Genomic DNA, 26,738 nt, shown 5'->3' on the forward strand with positions numbered 1-26,738 from the left:
TTCATGACAGTTGACACAAACATACATAAACATTTATAAATGCCTATTCTAGAACGCATCAGCCGTCATAAATGCTGCATTTATCAATTTTGATATCAAGCTGGAAGAACAACAAATGTCAGGTAACACAAATGTTTGGTTAGATTGTGACTTTTTCTAATGGGTGAAATGATGCATCAGCTGACTCTGGTGCTCTTTTGCTGTTTTTTTTGCTGTTTGTATAATAAATTGTATTCCAAAATAAAGATGTAAACTGTGTGTGTTTATAGTATCGGGTGTAATCTGAAGGAGGAGATGAGCCCCAAAATGAGTGTCTCTGTGGAACAGGACACACAGGAAGCTGAGAGGTGAGAGAATAATATGATTGGGTGTAAAGTGAGTGTGTTCTCACACCATCGTGCTGGAGAGGTTGTGTATGATGTCTGATGCTGGTTGTGTGTTAGACTGTTTCAGGGTAAGAGATCTGACTCTCCTGAACCCAGCTGTGTGTCCATGAAGAGTGACCGGTCAATAGACCATCCACTAAACTTCAGAAAGGAGGACTGTTCTCCTGAACCCAGCTGTGTGTCCATGAAGAGTGATCAGTCAATGGACATTCCATTAAACTTCAGAAAGGAGGACTGTTCTCCTGAACCCAGCTGTGTGTCTATTAAGAGTGACCAGTCAATAGACATTCCATTAAACTTAAGAGAGGAGGACTGTTCTCCTGAACCCAGCTGTGTGTCCATGAAGAGTGACCGGTCAATAGAACCTCCACCATCCCTCAGAAAGGAGGACTGCTCTCCTGAACCCAGCTGTGTGTCCATGAAGAGTGACCAGTCAATAGACCATCCACTAAACTTCAGAAAGGAGGACTGTTCTCCTGAACCCAGCTGTGTGTCCATGAAGAGTGATCAGTCAATGGACATTCCATTAAACTTCAGAAAGGAGGACTGTTCTCCTGAACCCAGCTGTGTGTCTATTAAGAGTGACCAGTCAATAGACATTCCATTAAACTTAAGAGAGGAGGACTGTTCTCCTGAACCCAGCTGTGTGTCCATGAAGAGTGACCGGTCAATAGAACCTCCACCATCCCTCAGAAAGGAGGACTGCTCTCCTGAACCCAGCTGTGTGTCCATGAAGAGTGACCAGTCAATAGACCATCCACTAAACTTCAGAAAGGAGGACTGTTCTCCTGAACCCAGCTGTGTGTCCATGAAGAGTGACCAGTCAATAGACGTTCCATTAAACTTAAGAGAGGAGGACTGTTCTCCTGAACCCAGCTGTGTGTCCATGAAGAGTGATCAGTCAATGGACATTCCATTAAACTTCAGAAAGGAGGACTGTTCCCCTGAACCCAGCTGTGTGTCCATGAAGAGTGACCGGTCAATAGAACCTCAACCATCCCTCAGAAAGGAGGACTGCTCTCCTGAACCCAGCTGTGTGTCCATGAAGAGTGACCGGTCAATGAACCCTCCACTAAACTTCAGAAAGGAGGACTGTTCTCCTGAACTGAGGTAAAGATACTCACTGTTAAGAATAATAAATGAAATCTACATAAACACTTCATGACAACCGATTCACATTCATAAACATTTATAAATGCCTATTTTAGAAGGTGCCAGTCATCATAAATTCTGCCTTTATCAATTTTGATATCAAGCTGGCAGAACAACTGTGGCACAAATGTTTGATTAGATTGTGTCATGACTTTTTCTTAAGGAGTGAAATGATTCGTCGGCTGACTGTAGCACTTTTCCTACACAGCAGTTAATCATGTCCATGTTTGCAATTTCTACTTTTAAACACTGTTATATTTACCAACAGAGTCAAGCAGAAGGCATCAGACACTAGCAGAAGGAATATGGAGGTCATACTCAAGGTGCGTGTGTGTGAGTGAGCTTTAACTGTAACTAGTATTATATCTATGTGAAAAAAAATTAATGTATGAATAAAATTGAGAGATGGAACTTACATAACTAAACCAACAAAACAAATAAAAAAAGAAATTACTTTTACACATAAATTGTAACAAACAAAATTATACATTTCCTGATATAAAAAGTTAGGACACCTTGTGCTCTAATAGCTGATGTTTGACTAAAATAACTAATTAGAAATTTTCTATAAGCTAAAATCTACCCGTCTGTAACATCACCGGTGAGACGTTTTACCCACTCCTCCATGCAGAATTCTTTCAGCTGTGTGTTTTTTAAAAGGGTTTCTTTCTTTCATTCACCTATTCCAGAACTATTCCAGAATCTTTTTTGAGCCATTTCTTGGTGGATTTATTGGAATATTTTGAGATATTGAACCCTTTGATACGCTGAAGAATTCATAGTGCATTGGCGATGCAGAACTTGCCAGGCCCTTTTGCAATAAAGCAGCGCTAAACCATGAAATTTCCACCACCATGACCTTTTTTTTACTACACTTTGTTTCATGAAAATCAAACTTGCAGGCTCTTTCTGATGGTAGATGCTGTACCTTGACATCAGCTACGGGCAGAACTACCTGTAGGTCCTGTGATGATACTTTATAATAATTGTAGGCTTCTTTATTTATCTTGTGATCTGCTCTTGGGCTATAATTGTTGAACGATGTAACCTGGCCATGTTAACAGCTCATTTAAATGGTCTTCACTTTTTATTTATGATTTGTAATTGCTTTGAGATCTTTCAGAACCCCTTTCCAGACTCATCTGGATCTACATGCTTCTTTCTGAAGGATTAGGGAGCTCTTTGGATCTGGCTATGGTGATCCACTCATTTTCCAGTTAAAATCAAACTAAACAAAACTTATATCTGAGGTTTTTATTAATATTATTATTTATAAATAGTTAGCAGCTCTAGAAATTGAACACAGTACAAAAACCTCCTTGCATTTCAATGAATGAAAAATGTAAAATATGTAGATCACTGTCAAATAAAAAAGATCTTTACAGGCATCTTTACAGAAGCAAACTGAGATTCCCTCTCAAAGCTTCTATTGGCAATTATGTACAATCACCATTATCTCATTTTAAATTTACATTTAAACAGTAATTACATTTAGCAAACGGACTTTCCAACAGCTGGAGAAAGGAAACTTGATCTTCTATGAGGAAGATCTGAGAGAGTGCGCAATTGATGTAAGAGAAGTGTCCGTGTACTCAGGAGTGTGCACCCAGATCTTCAGACAGGAGTTTGAGCTGCAACATCCTCTCTAACAGTGGTCTAATAATTTGCAGCTAATGTGCTGCACCTCATTCTAATTTACATGTTTTAAGTAGTTTTAAATGTGGGGATGTCCTAACATTTCCCTCACTAGAAATTAACATTTTTATGCATTATATTTTACAACTTATATTTAAAAGTGTTTGTTTATTTATTTAAACTCAATCTCTCAAGATTGTTAATAAAGCTCAAAGTTTGAAAGACAAAGGTTTTCATAGGGTGTACTGATTTGTTCACACAACTTTTTAAATCCCAAATTGTTAGGAAAATTACATTTTCACTGCACTTGATGGCTCTGTTTAGAGCAGCTTTGTTATTTTAGGACAGAAATAAACTGTTTTATTTTCTCCAGACAGTTTTTTACAGTGTTGTTTAGTTTAACTTCTTCAGCTTCTCCATACAGTGTAATTAAACAACTTTAAACATTAAATAATGTCCTACCATTTAAATATTAAGCTATAAGACTACGTAGTATTTCATGATTTACAATTAATATAGTGTTTTTAATAAATTGCAGATAAATAATTTACTTCATATGTAAGTAAAGTAAAAGTCATAATTGTTTTCTCTGAAACTCTTACATTTTATCTGGTGTTTTTATTAGATCAAGTAACTGGTAAATATTATCACATAATAATTAGTCTTAACTATCATCATTTTCGATCCAATACTATAAAAAGTCTCAGATCTGACTAACAGGTCCTGGTTCTAAACCATGTGTTTAATCAGGAGCTGGAGCAGAAAGTCATCTCTCTGGTAAAGAAGCAGCTGAAGAGGTTTGAGAAGATCCTGAAGAGTCTGGATTACCCAGCATGCTCTGGGAGAGAGGAGGAGGATGAAGAGGATCAGAGCGCTGTCAGAGAGGGAGCGCTGAAGATCACACTGCACGTCCTGAAGAACATGAACCAGACAGACCTCGCTAACACACTGCTGACCAGTAAGACATGAGGGTTATATAGGGCTGGGCGATATTGTAAAAAATAATAATCTTGATATTCTTTAACTATATGATAATTATTTAGATTGTTTCATTTCTTATATAACAACGCCAATATAAGCAATATTTTTAATAAAAAAATTGCTGTTTTTATTAATAATATTATTTAAATAGTTAGCAGCTCTATAAATTGAACACAATACAAAAACCTCCTTGCATTTCAATTAATGAAAAATGTAAAATATGTAGATCACTGTCAAATAAAAAAGATCTTTACAGGCATCTTTACAGAAGCAAACTGAGATTCCCTCTCAAAGCTTCTATAGGCAATTATGTACTATCACCATTATCTCATTTTAAATTTGCATTTAAACAGTAATACATTTAGCAAATTAATTTGATTAATCTTCCAGTCCTAACCTCATGGATATATTATGTGTACATTAAAGCAGCAGTCCTTAAAAATCTCTTCAATATTGATAGCAATATAATAAAATATGATAATAAATGGCATCAATGTGCTTCTCAAGTCAAGTAGTTTTATTGTCAATACTGCATATGTACAGGAAATTACGTTACTCTCCTTCCCAAATTTTACAGCAAGTACAGATAATAGATATAATAAAGGAGAATGGGAGACACTATGTGTACAATATATATCAGTGGCGATTGCTCTAAGACTGCAAGGGAAGCTCAGCTTCCCCTAAAATGTAAAAAAAAAAATAAGTGATTAAATATATACTATTGTGTGTACATGTCACTGATTAAATATGCGCTACACCGCGCTGAACTTAGTTCAGAATCAGCTTCTTCTTATCACTGGTAACGCCGCGGCTTTCCTCTCACTCATTCCCGCAGCGCTGCTTAAACAGTGCGGACGCTGAGCGTCCACAGAGCTCAATAGCGTAGCAAAGCGCGCGGCGAAACGAGACGATTCATTTGATAAATGCTGGGCTTTGTCCCGCCCATCGGACGCTCAGCGTCTCTGGGGGTCTATGGGGCAGTGGGCTGGCCTCGGCCGGCCCGGACGCTCAGCTTCTTCGTGATGATTGGATGATCTGTCTGAGGCGGAGTCCCTTTTTGATTGACAGCAAAATAAGCGAATCAGCGATCTTTTTGTGTAAAAATCCATTTGATAGTCTTCCTTACGAAGAAAAACTTAGAGTTAAACAGCAGGGCAGATCAACTGCTCAGATTAATTTGGTGTAAAGGGTGGGGAAAAGTAACAGGTCTTTTCAGCTGTTCTGGTGTGATGAAGTGAGCTGGCTGACTGGAAGTGCTGTAACAAATAAAATGTACTGATGGCCATTCCTCTTGATGAATCTCAGGACATAAATGAACAGGGGCAAGTAGTAAGTATTGTGTTATTATTAAAATAATTTAAATAATTTAAATTAATAAAGGGATTATATAAGGAAATTAAAAAGGAACTAAATTTACCTGCATTTTTTCCTTTACCAACTTTAAAGATTTTGCGTAATGTTTTTTTTACTGATCATTTTATGTTTTTTCATGTCATAGCGTCGTTTTTTATGTAATTGTTCAATGTAAAGAATGGGTACCTTTTTGTTGTGTAGTGAAAACTTGAAAATAATGCCTTTTATTTACAAAAAAAAAAACATCTCAGGGAGAGTAGAATTTACGTATAAATAAAACTACATATGTTAAGATGCAGGCCGAAATTGAGCTTCCCCTCCTTGAAAGACCAGCATCCGCCACTGATATATATATAATATAAAAGAATGGGAGACACTAAATGTACAATACAACAAGACACACTAAACATACGTAAGTCGTAAGACAATAGTGCAATATTGATAGTGATTGAGATGGAAAGACAGTATAAATAGAACCCGTATAACAGTAGTGCAAATACAGTATTCTGCTACCATTCTTGCAAAGCCTGAGGAAAGTGGTCTTGTGAACTAGTTTTAGATGCAATCTACAATTTAAAAATAAATAGTGTTTCATAATATAACCTTTTCTCTTTTTATTAGAACTGGCTCCATTGTGTCACCAAAAACTGAAATCTACTCTGAAGGAAATTTCTCTAAAAATCAATGAAGGAATCTCATGTCCTGGAACCTCCACCCTTCTGAATGAGATCTACACAGAGCTGTACATCACAGAGGGAGGGAGTGGTGAGGTCAATAATGAACATGAGGTCAGACAGATTGAAGCAGCATCCAGGAGACCAGCAACACAGGAGACACCCATCAAATGTAACGACCTCTTTAAAGACCCGTCCATCAGAACTGTGCTGACTAAAGGAGTTGCTGGAATTGGAAAAACAGTCTCTGTGCAGAAGTTCATTCTGGACTGGGCTGAAGAAGAAGCCAATCAGGATGTTCTCTTCATATTTCCACTTCCTTTTAGAGAGCTGAATCTGATAAAATCTGAAACACTCAGTCTGGTGGATCTTCTTCATCAATTTTTCAAAGAGACAAAAGAATTAAAACCAGAAGACTATCATCGTTACAAAGTCATGTTCATCTTTGATGGTCTGGATGAATGTCGACTTCCTCTAGATTTCCAAAACAATAAGAGAGTATCTGATGTAACACAATCAGCCTCAGTGGATGTTCTGTTGACAAACCTCATCCAGGGGAACCTGCTTCCCTCTGCTCTCCTATGGATAACTACTCGACCAGCTGCAGCCAATCAGATTCCTCCTGACTGTATTGACCAGGTAACAGAGGTACGAGGGTTCAGTGACCCTCAGAAAGAGGAATACTTCAGGAAAAGGATCAGTGATCAGAGCCTTGCTGAAAGAATCATTACACACATGAAGTCCTCCAGAAGCCTCTACATCATGTGCCACATCCCAGTCTTCTGCTGGATCTCAGCCACTGTTCTAGAGAGGATGTTGGGTGAAGCAGAGGGAGGAGAGATCCCCAAGACTCTGACTCAAATGTTCACACACTTCCTTATCTTTCAGATCAAACACCGCAGCCAGAAGTACCAAAGAAAAAGTGATGTTGATCTTGACCAGAGTAAAAAGATTATACTGGCTCTGGGAAAACTGGCTTTCCAACAGCTGGAGAAAGGAAACCTGATCTTCTATGAGGAAGATCTGAGAGAGTGCGGCATTGATGTCAGAGAAGTGTCCGTGTACTCAGGAGTGTGCACCCAGATCTTCAGACAGGAGTTTGGGCTGCAACTGGGGAAGGTTTTCAGCTTTGTGCATCTGAGTGTTCAGGAGTTTCTGGCTGCTTTATATGCATTTCTGTCCTTCATCTCCAACAACAGAAATGTGCTGCAGCAGAAACACAGTGGATTATTTGATTTCTCCAAAAAGGAAACAATGTCTAACTTCCTGAAGAGCGCAGTGGACAAGGCCTTACAGAGTGAGAACGGACACCTGGACCTTTTCCTCCGATTCCTTCTGGGTCTCTCACTGGAGTCCAATCAGTTTCTCTTACGAGGTCTTCTGATACAGACAGAGAACATCTCTCACAGCAAAGAGGAAGTAGTAAAGCACATCAAGCAGAAGATCAGGGAGAATCCCTCTCCAGAGAAAACTATCAGTCTGTTCCACTGTCTGAATGAACTGAATGATCATTCCCTAGTGCAGGAAGTCCAAACAAACCTGAACAGAGGAGGTTCCAGGGGTCTCAGTGGAGTTAAGCTCTCTCCTGATCAGTGGTCGGCTGTGGCGTTTGTGTTGCTGAATTCAGAAGAGAAGCTGGACGACTTTGACCAGAGGAAATATGGTGGGTCAGAGGAATGTCTTCTGAGGTTGATGCCGGTAGTCAACGTGTCCAGAAGAGCTAAGTGAGTATTTTTTCTATTTTACTGTTTTACACTGATTTATTGATGATCTCCCTGTCATTATGTTATGACAAATCACAGTTACTGTATGAATGTGCAAAAATTATATTTTTACTATAAGTTGTACAATTTTGTGCTTTTTTAAGTTTTAAGAAAACAAATATGTTTACAGATAAAATTTCAATTTCCAGAAATTAAAAATCCTCTTTGGTTGAGATTAGGTTGGGAGTAAGTATTGTTGATTTTTAAATACAAAATATAAAAAATGAAATTAAACAAAAGCAGAGTGAGAAACACAGGCTGTGACCGAAATGGCTCCCTATTTACTAGTTAGGGCACTATTGAGTATGTCAGCCATTTTTCTTTGAGTGTCCGAATCATAAGGGGGGATTCGAACGTGATTTTGAGGGCACTACAAACTCCCATAATGCATCATGATTTATAGTAAACTTCGCTGCTTACTAAGCGAGCTGAATGTGTCCCAGAATGCTTTGCGGGTCTCGCAACTAAGCAACAGACAGCCGAAGAAACGGAGCGGACAGCGAGTCACCAGGGTTGCCAGATTGTTACAGTGGGATTCAGATAAAACCAATTTACAGAGTAAAACGTGTTTTTTAAATCCACAAAATTACAGAGAAAACCACCCAAACAGCTGATGTTCGTCATATTAACAATATTACAGGGTTTATTCCAACATGATCTTAACTAAAATACCATAAATATCTTAAATATCACTGATTACAAAAAATATATTTAAATGAGTTTATCTGCATATTTGTATTATGTGTTTTGTGCCTTGTATCATTGGACACACGAAACAAAAACGTAAAAACAGTACATAAGAACAATCTTGCAAGCAATGAAAGAAAGAAATAACTTACTCACATATAATACCGAACATAAACACAGCTTCAAATTTCCATCATCAGGACTAAAAGCTCTGTCTCTGCAGGGTTAGATATCTAACTATAACACTGATGAGTACCCTTTCCATCAGCAGGACTAAAAGCTCTGTCTCGGCAGGGTTAGATATCTAACTATAAAACTGATGAGTACCCTTTCCATCAGCAGGACTAAAAGCTCTGTCTCTGCAGGGTTAGATATCTAACTATAAAACTGATGAGTACCCTTTCCATCAGCAGGACTAAAAGCTCTGTCTCTGCAGGGTTAGATATCTAACTGCAACACCGATGAGTTAAATTTCCCAACTCTTTACACTTGGTAGTTTTGTTCACCTGTCAAATCACAGCGTTTCCTCCAGACAATTTCAGACACAATTCGACATTTGGCATGAAACCACCCAATCTGGCAACAGTGCGAGCCGGTGTACGCTGCTATTTTTAAGGTTTTTTTCATGTAGTTCAGTAATATGAGGATCATCTTCTAAACAGCGTAAAAATAACAAGCAGATAAATAACTTAATGATCAGCTCAGAGCTTCACTAACTTTAAGTCAGAGCTCAGTTCAGTGTGTTTATGGAGTTTTAAACACGGTTCAGCCCCTCTCTCACCTGTGTGTGTTTATGCGACCGGTGCTGGCGCATGATAATGATGAGTTAGTGTCCGAATTCACTCCCGTTTTACCACTAATTAGTGAACTTATTAGTATCTCCCTACATAGCGCAACACTAATGAGGGAGTAGGGAGCCATTTTGGTCACAGCCACAGTCTGTTGAAACAGGAAAGAGCTGCTCGAAACGGTCTGAGAAACCAGGACCAGAACTTTATAACATGTTCAGATCAGTATTTATAATGAAACTAAGATTAGATGCAGATCAGACAGTATTTACGTGGCATGGACAAATATAGTGTCTATTGATTGGAGGACAGAGTCAGTATGGGCATTATTTATGTTTACTTTTTAATAATTCTAGCTCTGTAACTGTTTTAGCTCATCTAACTATTTCTTCTGGTCATTCTTTGTCAAATGGTTTATGGTTGTATTTTATTTAAAGTGAATGCAGTCTGAAGTAGCTCCTGCTGAGGACACTGATCATAAAGTAGACAGTTCACTGTGTTATCTATACTAGATGTGTAATATGTAGTTGTTCACTGGATCAATTTTTTGTTCAAAAGTTAATGTTGTATTGTTTTATTGCATTATATTTGAGTATCTTATTTGATTGTTCATTCTGTCTGTCTTTTTTTTTTGTTTTGTTCTGACAGTCTTTTTAATTTGGACACTGTTGTTTTTATTCTCGTTCTGAATTTCGGCTACACTCAAACTGAGATTCCCTTCAATTTAAACCCAAATTTACAAATTATAATAATGATTTCTTCTGAAATGATGTTCTGTTTTAAGGCATAATTCCTTCATTAAAATGTAAAGGTGTGTGTGTGTATAGGGGGAGACGGAGGGTTTATATATCAGTGTTAATTATTTTTTATTTCTCTTATATTGTATGATTGTAATCTCACACACAAACACATACAGTAAAGAAAAAGGCAGAAATAAGTGAATCACAATAGTGATTTCCCTTTAACCCCTAAAGAGTTCATCAGTGGTATGGGATTACTTTGGATAGCCCCTAATGAACACAGGGTTTAACATCACTGTAAACAACTATCAGTGAGTAATCCAGCTCAGAAAAACAGTTAGTGTTGTCGTGGCCTGCTGTTAGCTAATTCCTGGCAACTTTAAAACGCAGGTTCAAATCAACCTACAGAATTGATATAAATACCATAGCAAACACAGAAATTTTCTCTATCTAGCCAGGCCAACATGGTTTTAATCAGGTATCTGGTTCAGATGTGGATTCACATGATTTTATGTTTTTATGAGGGTTGCACTTTGGTCGAGTCTCCGCCTGCTGTCTTTCATTAGAATTAAGTCTTGTGAATAACAACCACTAATGCAACTTAAAAAAATTTACAGTGCAAAACATTAGGGCTCTGGTTGGGTTTTCTCAAGCTCCGCTGAATTTTCTTATTAAATATAGTTTGTGGCATTTGTTTTCTAAAATAAAACATTAGGGCTCTACCCAACTCAGAATTTGGTCAGCTGAATCACATTTGTCCCTCTAGTCTGGCGATTCTACCATTCTTTCATATTTTTCAGCATATAGATTATCTAGCAATCATTAAATCAATTTGATCATATTTCAGTTCTGATGTCTTATTAATTAGATGAAGCAGAGTAATGCATTTAAGAGCAGTTAAAAATCTGTAAAAAAAAAATTAATAAATACAGCCACATATGCTGGAGATCAAAAGTTGGCTTCAGCAACATGAAAGCATGGATCCATCCTGCCTTGTATCAATGGATCAGGCTGGTGGTGATGCATATTTTCCTGGCATACTTTGGGCCCATTAGTACCAATTGAGTATCGTGTAAATGCCACAGCCTATATATACAGTTGTGGTCAAAAGTTTACATACACTTGTAAAAAAACATAATGTTATGGCTGTCTTGAGTTTTCAATAAGTTCTACAACTCTTATTTTTCTGTGATAGAGTGATCGGAACACATACATGTTTGTCACAAAAAACAGTCATAAAATTTGGTTCTTTCATAAATTTATTATGGGTCTGCTGAAAATGTCACCAAATCTGCTGGGTCAAAAATATACATACAGCAACAAAATTTGTCAATTTTGGTGATGTAGCGAGTTGTGTCAATCAAATTAGCTTCATGTCATGGCCTCTTCACTTCTTGTAAGTGATTCTGATTGACTACAGCTGTTGACTTCTCATGAGCCCATTTAAATAGGGCTCATTTGACCCAGTGATTAGACTCAGCTACAAAAGCTACAATGGGAAAGTCAAAGGAACTCAGTGTGGATCTGAAAAAGCGAATTATTGACTTGAACAAGTCAGGGAAGTCACTTGGAGCCATTTCAAAGCAGCTACAGGTCCCAAGAGCAACTGTGCAGACAATTATACGCAAGTATAAAGTGCATGGAACAGTTGTGTCACTGCCACGATCAGGAAGAAAACGCAAGCTATCACATGCTGCCGAGAGGAGATTGGTCAGGATGGTCAAGAGTCAACCAAGAATCACCAAGAAGCAGGTCTGCAAGGATTTGGAAGCTGATGGAACACAGGTGTCAGTCTCCACAGTCAAGCGTGTTTTACATCGCCATGGACTGAGAGGCTGCCGTGCAAGAAAGAAGCCCTTGCTCCAGAAAAGGCACCTTAAGACTCGGCTGAAGTTTGCTGCTGATCACATGGACAAAGATAAAACCTTCTGGAGGAAAGTTCTCTGGTCAGACGAAACAAAAATTGAGCTGTTTGGCCACAACACCCAGCAATATGTTTGGAGGAGAAAAGGTGAGGCCTTTAATCCCAGGAACACCATGCCTACTGTCAAGCATGGTGGTGGTAGTATTATGCTCTGGGGATGTTTTGCTGCCAGTGGAACTGGTTCTTTGCAGAAAGTAAATGGGATAATGAAGAAGGAGGATTACCTCCAAATTCTGCAGGAAAACTTAAAACCATCAGCCCGAAGGTTGGGTCTTGGGCGCAGTTGAGTGTTCCAACAAGACAATGACCCAAAACACACATCAAAAGTGGTAAAGGAATGGCTAAACCAGGCTAGAATTAAGGTTTTAGAATGGCCTTCCCAAAGTCCTGACTTAAACCCCATTGAGAACATGTGGACAGTGCTAAAGAAACGGGTTCATGCAAGAAAACCATCACATTTAGCTGAACTGCACCAATTCTGTCAAGAAGAGTGGTCAAACATTCGACCTGAAGCTTGCCAGGAGCTTGTGGATGGCTACCAAAAGCGCCTAGTTGCCGTGAAAATGGCCAAGGGACATGTAACCAAATACTAATGTTGCTGTATGTATATTTTTGACCCAGCAGATTTGGTGACATTTTCAGCAGACCCATAATAAATTTATGAAAGAACCAAATTTTATGACTGTTTTTTGTGACAAACATGTATGTGTTCCGATCACTCTATCACAGAAAAATAAGAGTTGTAGAACTTATTGAAAACTCAAGACAGCCATAACATTATGTTTTTTTACAAGTGTATGTAAACTTTTGACCACAACTGTATATATATATATACAGTGCCTTCCATAATTATTGGCACCCCTGGTTAAGATGTGTTCTTTAGCTTCTCATAAATTGAGTTTTGTTCAAAATAATCTTTTTTTCCACGATGGAAAAAAAGAGTAAAATACAACCTTTAATCCCACATTAAGAAAAAATTATTTAACATCAAATCATGTGTGCCACAATTATTAGCACCCCTGATGTTAATACTTTGTACAACCCCCTTTTGCCAACAAAACAGCACCTAATCTTCTCCTGTAATGTTTCACAAGATGGGAGAATACAGAAAGAGGGATCTTTGACCATTCCTCTTTGCACATTCTCTCTAAATCATCCAACGACCTGGGTCCTCTCCTCTGCACTCTCCTCTTCAGCTCACCCCACAGGTTTTCAATGGGGTTGAGGTCTGGGGACTGAGATGGCCATGGGAGGAGCTTGATTCTGTGTGCGGTGAACCATTTCTGTGTAGATTTGGCCACATGTTTAGGGTCATTATCTTGCTGAAAGACCCAGTGACGACCCATCTTCAGCTTTCGGGCAGAAGCCACCAGATTTTGTTTTAAAATGTCCTGGTATTTTAGAGCATTCATGATGCCATGCACCCTAACAAGGTTCCCAGGGCCTTTGGAAGAGAAACAGGCCCACAGCATCACTGATCCCCCCCCGTATTTCACAGTGGGCATGAGGTGCTTTTCTGCATACTCAGCTCTTGTGTTACGCCAGACCCACTTAGAGCATTTGTTGCCAAAAAGCTCTATCTTTGTTTCATCTGACCAAAGCACACGGTCCCAGTTGAAGTCCCAGTACCGCTTAGCAAACTCCAAACGTTTGCGTTTATGATTGTGAGTGAGAAATGGTTTCTTCCGTGCATGCCTCCCAAACAGCTTGTTGGCATGTAGATAGCGCCTGATGGTTGTTTTGGAGACTTTGTGACCCCAAGAAGCTACCATTTGTTGCAATTCTGTAACAGTGAGCTTTGGAGAACTTTTTATTTCTCTTATCATCCTCCTCACTGTGCGTGGTGGCAAAATAAACTTGCGTCCTCGTCCAGGCTTGTTTACCACTGTTCCAGTTGTTTTAAACTTCTTAATAATTCCTCTGACAGTAGATATGGACAGGTGTAGGCGAGTAGCGATTTTCTTGTAGCCATTGCCTGACTTGTGAAGGTCAACACACATCTGCCTCACTTGAATGGTATGTTCCTTTGTCTTTCCCATGTTGAAGATAAATGGCCTCTGTGTCACGTCATATTTATACCCCAGGGAAACAGGAAGTCGTGAATTACTAATTAAATGTTCCTACATACTCTGATCAACTTCGTAAACTACTGTAGAAGTGACAGAAATACTTTTATTAAATTTATTTCCTAAGAATTGTTAGGGGTGCCAATAATTGTGGAACAGGTGATTTTATGAAGAATAATTATTTCTTAGTCAGGGATTTTATTTCCCCCTTAAAATTTACTTGAGTTAAAGGTTGGACTTTACTTTTTTTTCCCATCATGGTCCTATATTATTTTGAACAAAACTCAATTTATGAGAAGCTAAAGAACACATCTTAACCAGGGGTGCCAATAATTATGGAGGGCACTGTATATATATATATACACAGTCATATGAAAAAGTTTGGGCACTCCTATTAATCTTAACAGCCATTTCAGTTTGATATATCTAATAACTGATGGACACAGTAATATTTCAGGATTGAAATGAGGTTTATTGTACTAACAGAAAATGTGCAATATGCATTAAACCAAAATTTGACCGGTGCAAAAGTATGGGCACCCTTATCATTTTATTGATTTGAATACTCCTAACTACTTTTTACTGACTTACTGAAGCACAAAACTGTGGCAGGCCAAGAAAGATATCAGAAAGGCAGAGAAGAAGAATGCTTTTGCACACCTCAGGCGACTGTTTGTGGCGTGTTTGCAGAAATGGCTTCTTTCGCATCACTCTCCCATACAGCTTCTCCTTGTGTAAAGTGCGCTGTATTGTTGACCGATGCACAGTGACTCCATCTGCAGCAAGATGATGCTGCAGCTCTTTGGAGGTGGGCTGTGGATTGTCCTTGACTGTTCTCACCATTCTTCTTCTCTGCCTTTCTGATATTTTTCTTGGCCTGCCACTTCTGGGCTTAACAAGAACTGTCCCTGTGGTCTTCCATTTCCTTACTATGTTCCTCACAGTGGAAACTGACAGGTTAAATCTCTGAGACAACTTTTGTATCCTTCCCCTGAACAACTATGTTGAACAATCTTTGTTTTTAGATCATTTGAGAGTTGTTTTGATGAGCCCATGATGCCACTCTTCAGAGGAGATTCAAATAGGAGAACAACTTTTAATTGTAAATTGGCCACCTTAAATACCTTTTCTCATGATTGGATACACCTGGCTATGAAGTTCAAATCTCAATGAGGTTACCAAACCAATTTTGTGTCAGTAAAAGTAGTTAGGAGTATTCAAATCAATAAAATGATAAGGGTGCCCATACCTTTGCACCGGTAAAATTTTGGTTTAATGCATATTGCACATTTTCTGTTAGTACAATAAACCTCATTTAAATCCTGAAATATTACTGTGTCCATCAGTTATTAGATATATCAAACTGAAATGGCTGTTGCAAACACCCAAATATTTAGAACTAAAAATGATTAAGATTAATAGGGGTGCCCAAATTTTTTCATATGACTGTATATACAGTTATATATACAGTTATATATACAGACAGTTGCAAGAAAAGGTATGTGAACCCTTTGGAATTACTTGGATTTCTTCATAAATTGGTCGTTAAATGTTTTTTGATGTTTGCATGGTTTTATTGAACACAACATGGTAACATTCACCATGCAGGGTGGAAAATGCATGTGAACCTTCACAAAACTGTTTCAGTTCAGCAATATTCTTGGGATATCTGGTGTGAATCGTTCTCCTGAGGTCATCAATTGGGTTGAGGTCAGGACTCTCCAGAAGGTGTATTTTCTTCTGTTGAAGCCATTAGGTTGTGTGTGTGTATGTGTGTCAAACTTGCAAAGTGTACTGCACAAGTGGTCAAGGGCCATAAACGTTAAACAGTCAATGTGCAGTAAAACATGCATTTGATCAGAAGCCTCACCAGTAGGAAGTACATATAAAGGGGAATGACAAAAAATTATTGTGACTAATCGACTAATCAAAAAAAAAGAATGTCCAGATCAGTTGACTACTAAAATAGTAATTAATTTCAGCCCCAATATGGAAGGTTGTCCTGTGTGTTTGTGTAGTGAGGTATTTTGTAAGATGGCGGCGCGCAGTAGTGCAGCGGCTTCTCACGCTCCTAGCGAACACCCTATTTTGAGCTGTTTTTACGTCGGTTCTGAACCTAACTTCACACGCCTCACACGTGTGAGTTATAGCAGAACCGAACTTTTGAGGATTAAGGACAGTTTGGTCAGTAAAACAGCAACTATGGACAGTAATATCTGAGCTACGCTGGGCGAGCCACAGCTCCTCCGCGCTCCGGCGGATCACTGCAGACAAAGGGCAGGAGGAGGAGGCTGTGCGAGCAGCATCAGAAGAGAGGGAAACGTGCTGGTGTGCTAGCCAGGCTAAAGGCTAATGCTAACCGACCGCCGATTCCGTCGCTTTTCCTGTCTAATGTCCGCTCTTTGGATAACAAGCTGGACCTGCTGCGGCTGAGGATGAGTGTTTCTGAGGAGATTAGGAACTGCGCTGTGATTTGTCTCATGGAAACCTGCCTAAACCACATCATGCTGGACTCAGCCTTGCAGCTCGCCGGCCGGCAGCTCTTCCGAGCGGATCGCAGCCAGCTACTCGGGAAAGCCCGGAGGGGGGGCGGTTTGTGCGTCTACATAAACAAAGGTTGGTGCACAAACTGCGTGTTGGTAAACAGCCACTGCTCCGAGGCGACAGAACAGCTGACTGTGAAGTGTCGCCCTCACTATCTGCCGCGTGAGTTTTCGGCGGTGTTCGTGATTGCTGTTTACATAGCACCGGATGCTAATGCTAACAACGTGCTGAAGGAGCTTTATGACAACATCAGCTTGTGACGCTCCAAACCCACACAAAAGACCATCACTGTGTGGCCCAGTGATGACGCTGTGCTGCAGGACTGCTTCGGCTGCACAGAATGGCAGGTCGTCAGGGATGCTGCTGAGTGTGAAGGGGATCTGGATCTGGAGGAATACACATCTGCTTTTTTTGGGTATATCAGCAAGTGTGTGGAGGATGTCACTACCACCAAGACTGTGACTTGCTACCCGAACCAGAAGCCCTGGCTGAACGCAGAGGTGCATTCTCTGCTGAAAGCCAGGGATGCTGCCTTCAGGTCTGGAGACTCAGATGAACTCAGGAGGGCTAGAAGAGAGCTGACTGTTGGAGTTAAGAGGGCAAAAGCTGCATATGCTCAGAAAATCCAGGGACATTTTTCCTCCCAGGATCCACAGAGCATGTGGAGGGGCATCAAGTGCATCACGGACTACAAATCTAACGTTGCACAAAGCTAACGTTACGCCTGCTTTAAGAATCCTGACACCCCCTCCAGCACCAGACTCCCACACTCATCAGGAGAGGAGCCCCTCAGCGTGACACCAGCAGAAGTAAGGAGGATGCTGAGGAGGATCAATCCCCGGAAAGCTGCTGGCCCGGACACCATCCCCGGACGGGTGCTAAGAGACTGCGCAGACCAGCTCTCGGACGTCCTGGCGGACATTTTCAACGTGTCCCACATTCAGGCAGCTGTTCCCACTTGCCTGAAGACCGCCACCATCATCCCAGTCCCCAAGAGCTCCACAGTGACAGGTCTGAATGACTAGCGGCCAGTAGCCCTCACTCCGATAGTCACAAAGTGCTTTGAAAGAGTGGTTCAGACCCACATCAAAGCCACCATCAACGTCACTGTGGATCCACACCAGTACGCATACAGGAGGAACCGATCCACAGAGGATGCCGTTTCCTCCGTGGTCCACACTGCCCTCACCCACCTGGAGCAGAAGGATTCCTACGTCAGTATGCTCTTTGTGGACACATCTGCTTTCAATGCCATGATTTCTCAGACACTGATAACTAAACTCTTCTCACTTGGACTGAGCTCTTCCCTGTGCAACTGGGTCCTAGACTTCCTGACCAACAGGCAGCAGTCTGTGAGGATTCACAACATCTCCTCCCCCTCCATAATCCTCAGCACTGGCTCCCCTCAGGGCTGTGTGCTGAGCCCCCTCCTGTTCACACTGCTCACATATGACTGCTCACTTCTCCATCCAGGCTGTCATATTGTGAAGTTTGCGGACGACACAGAAGTGGTTGGATGCATCACGAACAGAGATGAGTTCAGCTACAGGCAGGAGGTGGAACACCTGGAGGGTTGGTGCAGAGAGAACAACCTCTGCATCAATGTAAAGAAGATGAAGGAGATGATTGTGGACTTCAGAAGGGGCCAGCATGCCCACCTCCCCCTGCACATTGGAGAATCTGCGGTGGAAGTGGTTGACAGCTACAGGTACTTGGGTGTGCGCCTGAGCAGCAACCTCACCTGGAGCAACAACACTTCCACTCTGGTCAGGATGGCACATCAGCGGCTCTACTTCCTCAGGAGGCTGAGACAAGCTGCACTCACCTCCTTCTACAGATGTGTGGTGGAGAGCGTTGTGTGCTCCAGCATCAATGTGTGGCATGGAAGCTGCTCTGCTGCAGACAGAAAAGCTCTGCAGAGGGTGGTGAAGCTGCACAGAGGATTGTTGGAGTCAGCCCCCCAAGCACCACGGACATCTACACCTCCAGATGCAGGAAAAGGGCCACCTGCCTCAGGAAGGATCCCATCCACCCAGCACACGCACTTTTTGTCCCGCTCCCCTCAGGCCGGAGGCTGTGGAGCATCAAGTGCAAAATGACAAGACTGAGAAACAGCTTCATTCCGGAAGCTGTAAGACTCTTAAACTCCACCTAACAACACACTGCACTGACACACAAGGACAAAATACTGTTTACAAACACTGTCACTTTACCCGCACTGAGACACTTTGGGCCTTATTGTACACCCTGCGCAAGGCATGTAGCGTGGCGCCTTGCCATCGTACACCCCGTCAACAGTCTATTTTTACTCCTTGCGCACGTGTCCTTAAAATAGCAATGGACTTCTGGAATATATTAACGCTGATGGGCGTGGTGGTCTGGAAATGATGTGTGTTCAGGTAAATTTCTGTCGTGTTTCTATCTTGGCGGCGGAAAAACGCGTTGCGCGGTTGATCCTGTAAAAGGACGTCGAAATTCAATGGTCAGTCGCGCACCAAAAACTGAATCACGATCACCCTGCGCCCCAAAATACCCCATACCATCACTTCCTTACCACAGTAAAAAAAAAACCTTATCCAGAGCCTTCAGGAATTAACTATAAAAATAAAATATACTTAAAAATCTGCATGACAGTTATAAGGACTTATATTTATGTTCAGTACGCAGACTTAATAACTGTAACTTAATTTCAGCAGACACAGGGATTCTGCTGTTTGAGAATTTTAACAGATGCTTATTCTCACTCAAATGCTGGAGTTTTAGAAATAAAAAATAAACATAATGGACAAATCGACTAAACATATTTTGTTTTATTTCACTTAGCTATTATTTAACAAAAAATTCACTTTTATTATTATTATTTTTTATATATCTGAAAAATAAACCACATTGTCACCCTGGCCTCTGGGGCTGTCCGTCAATTATATAAAACTTAAAACTTTTAAAATACACAGAAATATAAAGCTATATGTTAGTGTTCGTTTCTTATCACCAGGGCAAATTTATTAAAATATGAAATATATTAATTAATTAACGAAAATCTGGTCCAGAGCTCAAAAAAGACCGCAGGCGCGCATAGCGGGTTCGGCAGCGCGTAGCGGGTTTGGCAGCACGCGCGGTGCGGGATTACCTCTGTTTTCTTAAAGTCTTTTAATAAATAAGGTCGTATCAAGTGTAGTAAAATACATGGTATAAACTCAATATATTTGCGCATAATTCATCAAAAGAAATCAGGCAAAATGCGCTGCGCCTCTCTCTCTCTCTCTTTTTTGCAGGACCTGTAAAGTTAATCAAATATTTTCAAATATAAAGGATAGGTTGAGGTTTTGATGAGCTGTTTCAATAATTTGAAACTGAAACTTTTATTATTCTGCGCACTATCAGAAAGCCTGTGATTGTTTTAAATTAGTTTTTTTAATACGTTTATATTTTATATTATTTATTTTTGAATTAATTTTAATGATTTTATTTTTTATTGATCAAATTGTAGAAAAAAAAAATATATATACATTTATATATTTTTTCCCATGATTCCCATGTTCTTCGTTTATTCATACATATTTTATCATTTTTTATCATTCTTATCATTTTACTTTATATTCACTACTATTACTTTTTTCTTCATAAGATAAAAATTCTTTATTTTTTATGTATCAATTTTTATGATTTTTTATCCTGTCCTATTTTTCCTTTTTTACGTATATATTTTAATTGTCTATAGTAAATGTCAGTTTTTATTTCTAATTTAAAAAAAAATATTTTTAATCCCTTTTAAACTGTAAATGCTCAGTGGCATTGTAAATGAGGGTCCCCCTCCAGTGTAAATGATGGTTGATTGATTGATTAATATTCAATGTTGCAAACCCAGTTTTTACATAAACAATAAACAGAATAAAGAATAAAATAACTCTTCCCTTATTTCAGCCGCTTCCCTTATTTGAACAGCGTGACGCGCAGTCAGTTTATGCGCTCTTAAAATAGGAATGAACAGAGGTCAGAGCGCAGCTGCCTCTTAAAGGGGATGGATACAGACACAATGATTGGTTTATTTCTGTTACGCCCAAAACACACCCATGAATAATTAAGGGAATTAAAACACGCCCTTTGCGCCGTTGGAGCTGCACAAGGCGAATTTTTCCCGTCCTCAAGATACCAGGACACGCCCCTAAATCCAGCTGCGCAAAGCGCAATTAACTAGTGCGCTATATCTATATATAGATCGTTACAATAGGGCCCTAGATGCGCTGCAGCAGCAGTTCAGTTCAGCGAGTCTTCAGCACAGTGCGCACAGCAACAGATAGGCTTCTTCTCCCCCGTGTCCCACCAGCCAGGTAACATACACATCAAGTAAAATCGTACCGTTTGCCCTCTAAGTCCAACATGAAATCATTTTGTTGTGCAGTAAAATGTCTCGTACAGCACCAAACTACTAAGAATCTTTAGCCGACTGGTCACCAGATAAACTAGCCACTCAAATCAATGATAGATAGCGTTTTTTTTTATAATGAAGTGTTCCACGTGCGCTAAAAAGTGCCCTTTTCCCCCCTGAGCACTTGCCCCCCAAAATGTCTGTGCACGCCACTGTCCATATCTTAAAATCAACTGCTGCTGCACCCCGGTCCCGCTGCTAAATCTCACAGCGAGGGAGGGGCTCCCCCCACCAACACACAGATACCACCGCGCGCTGCAAAAACAGCAAGCTGATTGTTTCTCCTGAGAGGCGGAACTTAATTCCTGAACCGGCTCCGTGATTGGTCCGGTCTGTCTCCTCATAAATAGTACAGCTGAGCTGAGCGAAACAATATCATTTTTAGGGGGGACAAATCCATCTGTTTCTAATACTGGGTGGGACATGGAGCCCAGAAACCCGCCAACCCCCCCCCCCCCCACCCACGGTTCCTACGCAAATGAATGACGCACATTCCGTGTAATGTCAAAAACTATGGTCTGCACCCATCTCTCAGCAATATCTCACAAACATCAGCACCACCACACTCGTTTAACGTGAAAGCAGAAAGTAAAACTTCAGCAGCTGTTTAGATGAGAGAAGAAGGAGAAGAACGTTTGGATAAAAAGCACAGAGGTAAATACTGAAGTACTATAATTTACTGTCTGAATACAAAAAGTGTTTCAGATAAACCATGTAGACACAACTGGACAAAAAGAATAATACGTGTGAACTCCACATAGATCTAACGGTACTTTAAGACTAGGCATGAAGACTGGCTGCAAACAGGGAACAGAGAACTTCATTTAGTCCGTCCGTGTCTGTGCTGAGAGAGATCATTGTTCTCCACACTGTGGAATTTAACCCAACCCTGTTTAGGCATTTTGATGTTTTTTTTAATATTGCTCCAAATTAGGGGATTTTCTAATACATCTACAACCATTTCAACTGAAATATTCAATTTGCTGCATCATAAACTTCATGGTGTCAACTCCTGAAACAATGTTTTTAATGGTTTTATGAAATATGTACATGTTGTAAAAATGTATTTAAATAAAGTCGCAGCACTGAACACAGGGACGACTGTAACATGTCTAAAATATACTTAATTAATCGATCATATGCTCGAAATGAAAAAGATTATTTGTCGTTCACGTTATTCTGACTTTATTTTTATTTAGTAGAAGTAGAAGACATTAAAATATAATGCAAAAAAATATTGGATGGTTAAACACACATTTTCAAAAAGGTCTGAAGGGGATGCAGTAGTCCACTAGTCCACTCAGTAGACAATTAGTCTAATCGGTATTCCACTAATCCACTCAGTATTTCACTAGTCCACTCAGTAATGCACTCAGTAATCCATTAGTACACTCAGTAGTCCAGCCGGTAGTCCACTAGTTCACTAGTCCACTCAGTATTTCACTAGTCCACTCAGTAGTCCACTCAGTAATCCATTAGTACACTCAGTAGTCCAGCCGGTAGTCCACCAGTTCACTAGTACACTCAGTAGTCCACTCAGTAATCCATTAGTACACTCAGTAGTCCAGCCGGTAGTCCACTAGTTCACTAGTCCACTCAGTATTTCACTAGTCCACTCAGTAGTCCACTCAGTAATCCATTAGTACACTCAGTAGTCCAGCCGGTAGTCCACCAGTTCACTAGTCCACTCAGTATTTCACTAGTCCACTCAGTAGTCCACTCAGTAATCCATTAGTACACTCAGTAGTCCAGCCGGTAGTCCACTAGTTCACTAGTCCACTCAGTATTTCACTAGTACACTCAGTAATCCACTCAGTAATCCATTAGTACACTCAGTAGTCCAGCCGGTAGTCCACTAGTTCACTAGTCCACTCAGTATTTCACTAGTCCACTCAGTAATCCACTCAGTAATCCATTAGTACACTCAGTAGTCCAGCCGGTAGTCCACCAGTTCACTAGTACACTCAGTAATCCACTCAGTAATCCATTAGTACACTCAGTAGTCCAGCCGGTAGTCCACTAGTTCACTAGTCCACTCAGTATTTCACTAGTCCACTCAGTAGTCCACTCAGTAATCCATTAGTACACTCAGTAGTCCAGCCGGTAGTCCACTAGTTCACTAGTCCACTCAGTATTTCACTAGTCCACTCAGTAGTCCACTCAGTAATCCATTAGTACACTCAGTAGTCCAGCCGGTAGTCCACCAGTTCACTAGTCCACTCAGTATTTCACTAGTCCACTCAGTAGTCCACTCAGTAATCCATTAGTACACTCAGTAGTCCAGCCGGTAGTCCACTAGTTCACTAGTCCACTCAGTATTTCACTAGTACACTCAGTAATCCACTCAGTAATCCATTAGTACACTCAGTAGTCCAGCCGGTAGTCCACTAGTTCACTAGTCCACTCAGTATTTCACTAGTCCACTCAGTAATCCACTCAGTAATCCATTAGTACACTCAGTAGTCCAGCCGGTAGTCCACCAGTTCACTAGTACACTCAGTAATCCACTCAGTAATCCATTAGTACACTCAGTAGTCCAGCCGGTAGTCCACTAGTTCACTAGTCCACTCAGTATTTCACTAGTCCACTCAGTAGTCCACTCAGTAATCCATTAGTACACTCAGTAGTCCAGCCGGTAGTCCACTAGTTCACTAGTACACTCAGTATTCCACTCAGTAGTCCACTAGTCCACTCGGTAGTTCAGTAGTTTATAATACATAAGCTCATTGTACATTGTTTCATTTATTTAACATTGTCCTCATTCTTGTTTTATAATAAAGAAGAAGAACTGAGATGTTCTTGTGCAGCACAGTCAGAAGATAAACTGAGGTGAAGACTTTGGTAAGCAGTTGCTCAGGTAAACAGTCCAAACTTTTCTGGTCTGGTTTATCTTTGACAGTGTTGTGTAAACTAAGATTTTTATATTGATGTTTCGTTTCATAATGTCTGTTAATATTATACTCCTTCATTAAAAAAGTACTTTTCCCAACGTGAAATTTTCTGCATTCACTGTCTTTTTTCCGTGTCTTTAGAGTTGCCATGTTCTCCCAAAAGTTCAGAACCATTAATGCAGGAATAATGAAGGAAGGAAAGGAGATGAGGAGCGTTTAGATTGGGTTTATGTGACACCTAGCGTTCAAACTTTGAATCTCACATTATTTTATATATATTATTTTATATTATATTTTATTTTATGAAAGGAAATGAAAGAAAAGGAAAGGAAATGAAATGAAAGGAAACTTACTTATACTAGTATAAAAGTAAAAGTAATATAAAGGGAAAAAAAAATCTTTGCTGTAGGTGGGGGGGGGGGGGGGGGGTGTTGACTGAGCCCAGTTTTTTAGACTTTAGACAGAAGCCAGATGCCTGGTCTAACTGGCCAGACCTGAATGATCTGTGTGAACAGTGAGTATCAGTGAGCATATCATAAAAGATCCAAGTGTCAATGTGAGCGTGACTTTAACAGTGGAGTACAAACACTGTTATTCTCATTGATTGGCTGTTGGTTATTAGAGGTTTGCAGATACTTGGCTTCTCAAAGGTTTGATCCAAACAACTGTTCAACTACTGTTCTGTATCTGCAATAATTTGTTTACCTGTTGATTATGAACTGGTGTGATTGTGTACTGTAGGATGATTTTTTGCATTTTGAAAATATTTTGGTCTTTTAATGGTGTATATTAACTTGTAGTCCTAAATAAAGATGTAAACTGTGTGTGTGTGTGTGTGTGTGTGTGTGTGTTTACAGTATTAGGTGTAATCTGAAGCAGAAGTTGAGCTCCAGAATGAGTGTCTCTGGGGAACAGGACATACAGGAAGCTGAGAGGTGAGAGAATAATGTGATTGGGTTTAAAGTGAGTGTGTTCTCACACCATCGTGCTGGAGAGGTTGTAGATGATGTCTGATGCTGGTTGTGTTTTAGACTGTTTCAGGGTAAGAGATCTGACTCTCCTGAACCCAGCTGTGTGTCCATGAAGAGTGATCGGTCAGTGAGCAGAATAATAATCTTCAGAAAGTATAACAGTTCACCTGATCTCAGGTAAGGATGATGTGACTCTGTAGAAAGATATGAAAAGATGCTGTTTGGTGATCTGGAAGAGTGAATGGTTGAAGGAATTGAAGTGTCTGATAGATTTAAAATAAACAAAGAAAATACAAATTGTATTTCATGTTTTATGTGTTTCATAATTTTACATGTAGTTAATCAGTATTTAATACTGTCCATCCCAAACTTTACTTTAATGAAGCAGTGAATCCTATTATTTATACAGTTTAAGCTCAATAATATAAATGTAATTAATTGTATTTATGACTTTGTTTATCATGTGTATAATTTAGTGAGATTCAGAGAGAGAGAGCAGACTCTCCTGAACCCAACTGTGTGTCCATGAAGAGTGACCGGTCAATGAACCTTCCTCAAACCTTCAGAAAGGAGGACTGTTCTCCTGAACTGAGGTAAAGATAGTTCATAACACTTTTCTGTAAGACACGTCTAAAAAGAACACATAACACCTACATAAGCGCTTCATGACAGTTGACACAAACATACATAAACATTTATAAATGCCTATTCTAGAACGCATCAGCCGTCATAAATGCTGCATTTATCAATTTTGATATCAAGCTGGAAGAACAACAATGTCAGGTAACACAAATGTTTGGTTAGATTGTGACTTTTTCTAATGGGTGAAATGATGCATCAGGTGGCTCTGGTTCTCTTTTGCTGTTTTTTGGAGTATCTGACTGAAGTAATGCTGATTATCACACACATAGAACACAAATGTACATTTTGTCATAGTTCCCTAAATATTACTTTATATTCTGTATAGTCTTTTCTTTGATGAATGTTCAGGGTTAACTGTCCAACCTCACCACTTGTGTAGCTGAATAAAAGTGAATTCCTGCTGCAGTGATACAGAAATAATAGCTTAGGGACTTGTGACTTTATTCACTGTATTTATTACACAGCATTTTATTGTGTCTGTGTTTCCTTTAGATTATTTGAGATTATTTACTTCTTGAGGATCTCACTTTTGTTCAGATTTACCTGCTGCTTCACAACATCAGTATTACATCACCCTGATACACCAACAATGCTCAGCATTTACACTGTGACTTTAACAGTGCAGAACGAACACTGTGTAATTCTCATTGGTTAGCTGTTGGCTATTAGAGGTTTGCAGATACTTGGCTTCTCGAAGTTCTCGAACTGTCCAACTACTTTTCTGTATCTGCAATAATCAGAGGTCGGCACATGTGGAGAAACAGATGCTTTATTTATTCATAAATGCAGAAGTGGATTATAAATATATAAACAAAAAAAACACTTTTGTACCTGTTGATTATGAACTGTTGGAAATGGTGTGATTGTGTACTGTATGATGATTTGTGCATTTTTAGTGGTGTATATTAAATTGTATTCCAAAATAAAGATGTAAACTGTGTGTGTTTACAGTATCAGGTGTAATCTGAAGGAGGAGATGAGCTCCAAAATGAGTGTCTCTGGGGAACAGGACACACAGGAAGCTGAGAGGTGAGAGAATAATGTGATTGGGTGTAAAGTGAGTGAGTTCTTACACCATCATGCTGGAGAGGTTGTAGGTGATGTCTGATGCT

At 39.9% G+C, this 26,738-nt stretch overlaps 2 protein-coding genes across 9 annotated transcripts in view; both read left to right on the forward strand.

The window, feature by feature from the left end:
• Window positions 1-273: 273 nt before the first annotated feature.
• Window positions 274-26,738, forward strand: part of LOC103022329 (NLR family CARD domain-containing protein 3) — a 97,882-nt gene continuing 71,417 nt past the window's right edge. The window contains exons 1-3 of the mRNA XM_049481932.1: window positions 274-347; window positions 444-1,496; window positions 1,807-1,861. Coding sequence (XP_049337889.1) covers window positions 295-347; window positions 444-1,496; window positions 1,807-1,861 — 1,161 coding nt within the window. The 5' untranslated portion in view covers window positions 274-294. The remainder of the gene's footprint in view (window positions 348-443; window positions 1,497-1,806; window positions 1,862-26,738) is intronic.
• The window catches only part of LOC125780459 (NACHT, LRR and PYD domains-containing protein 3-like), a 38,444-nt gene continuing 37,139 nt past the window's right edge, over window positions 25,434-26,738 (forward strand). For 5 of the 8 annotated variants that reach the window (XM_049481924.1, XM_049481927.1, XM_049481925.1 and 2 more), the window contains exons 1-2: window positions 25,437-25,577; window positions 26,578-26,655. In XM_049481924.1, the coding sequence (XP_049337881.1) occupies window positions 25,510-25,577; window positions 26,578-26,655 (146 nt within the window). In that variant the 5' untranslated portion in view covers window positions 25,437-25,509. Of the gene's footprint in view, window positions 25,578-26,577; window positions 26,656-26,738 lie in introns of all 8 variants that reach the window. The other 3 variants (XM_049481930.1, XM_049481929.1, XM_049481931.1) reach the window with 2 other exon arrangements.

The sequence above is a fragment of the Astyanax mexicanus genome, chromosome 8 (assembly GCF_023375975.1).
Source record: "Astyanax mexicanus isolate ESR-SI-001 chromosome 8, AstMex3_surface, whole genome shotgun sequence".
Classification (NCBI taxonomy): Eukaryota; Metazoa; Chordata; class Actinopteri; order Characiformes; family Acestrorhamphidae; genus Astyanax; species Astyanax mexicanus.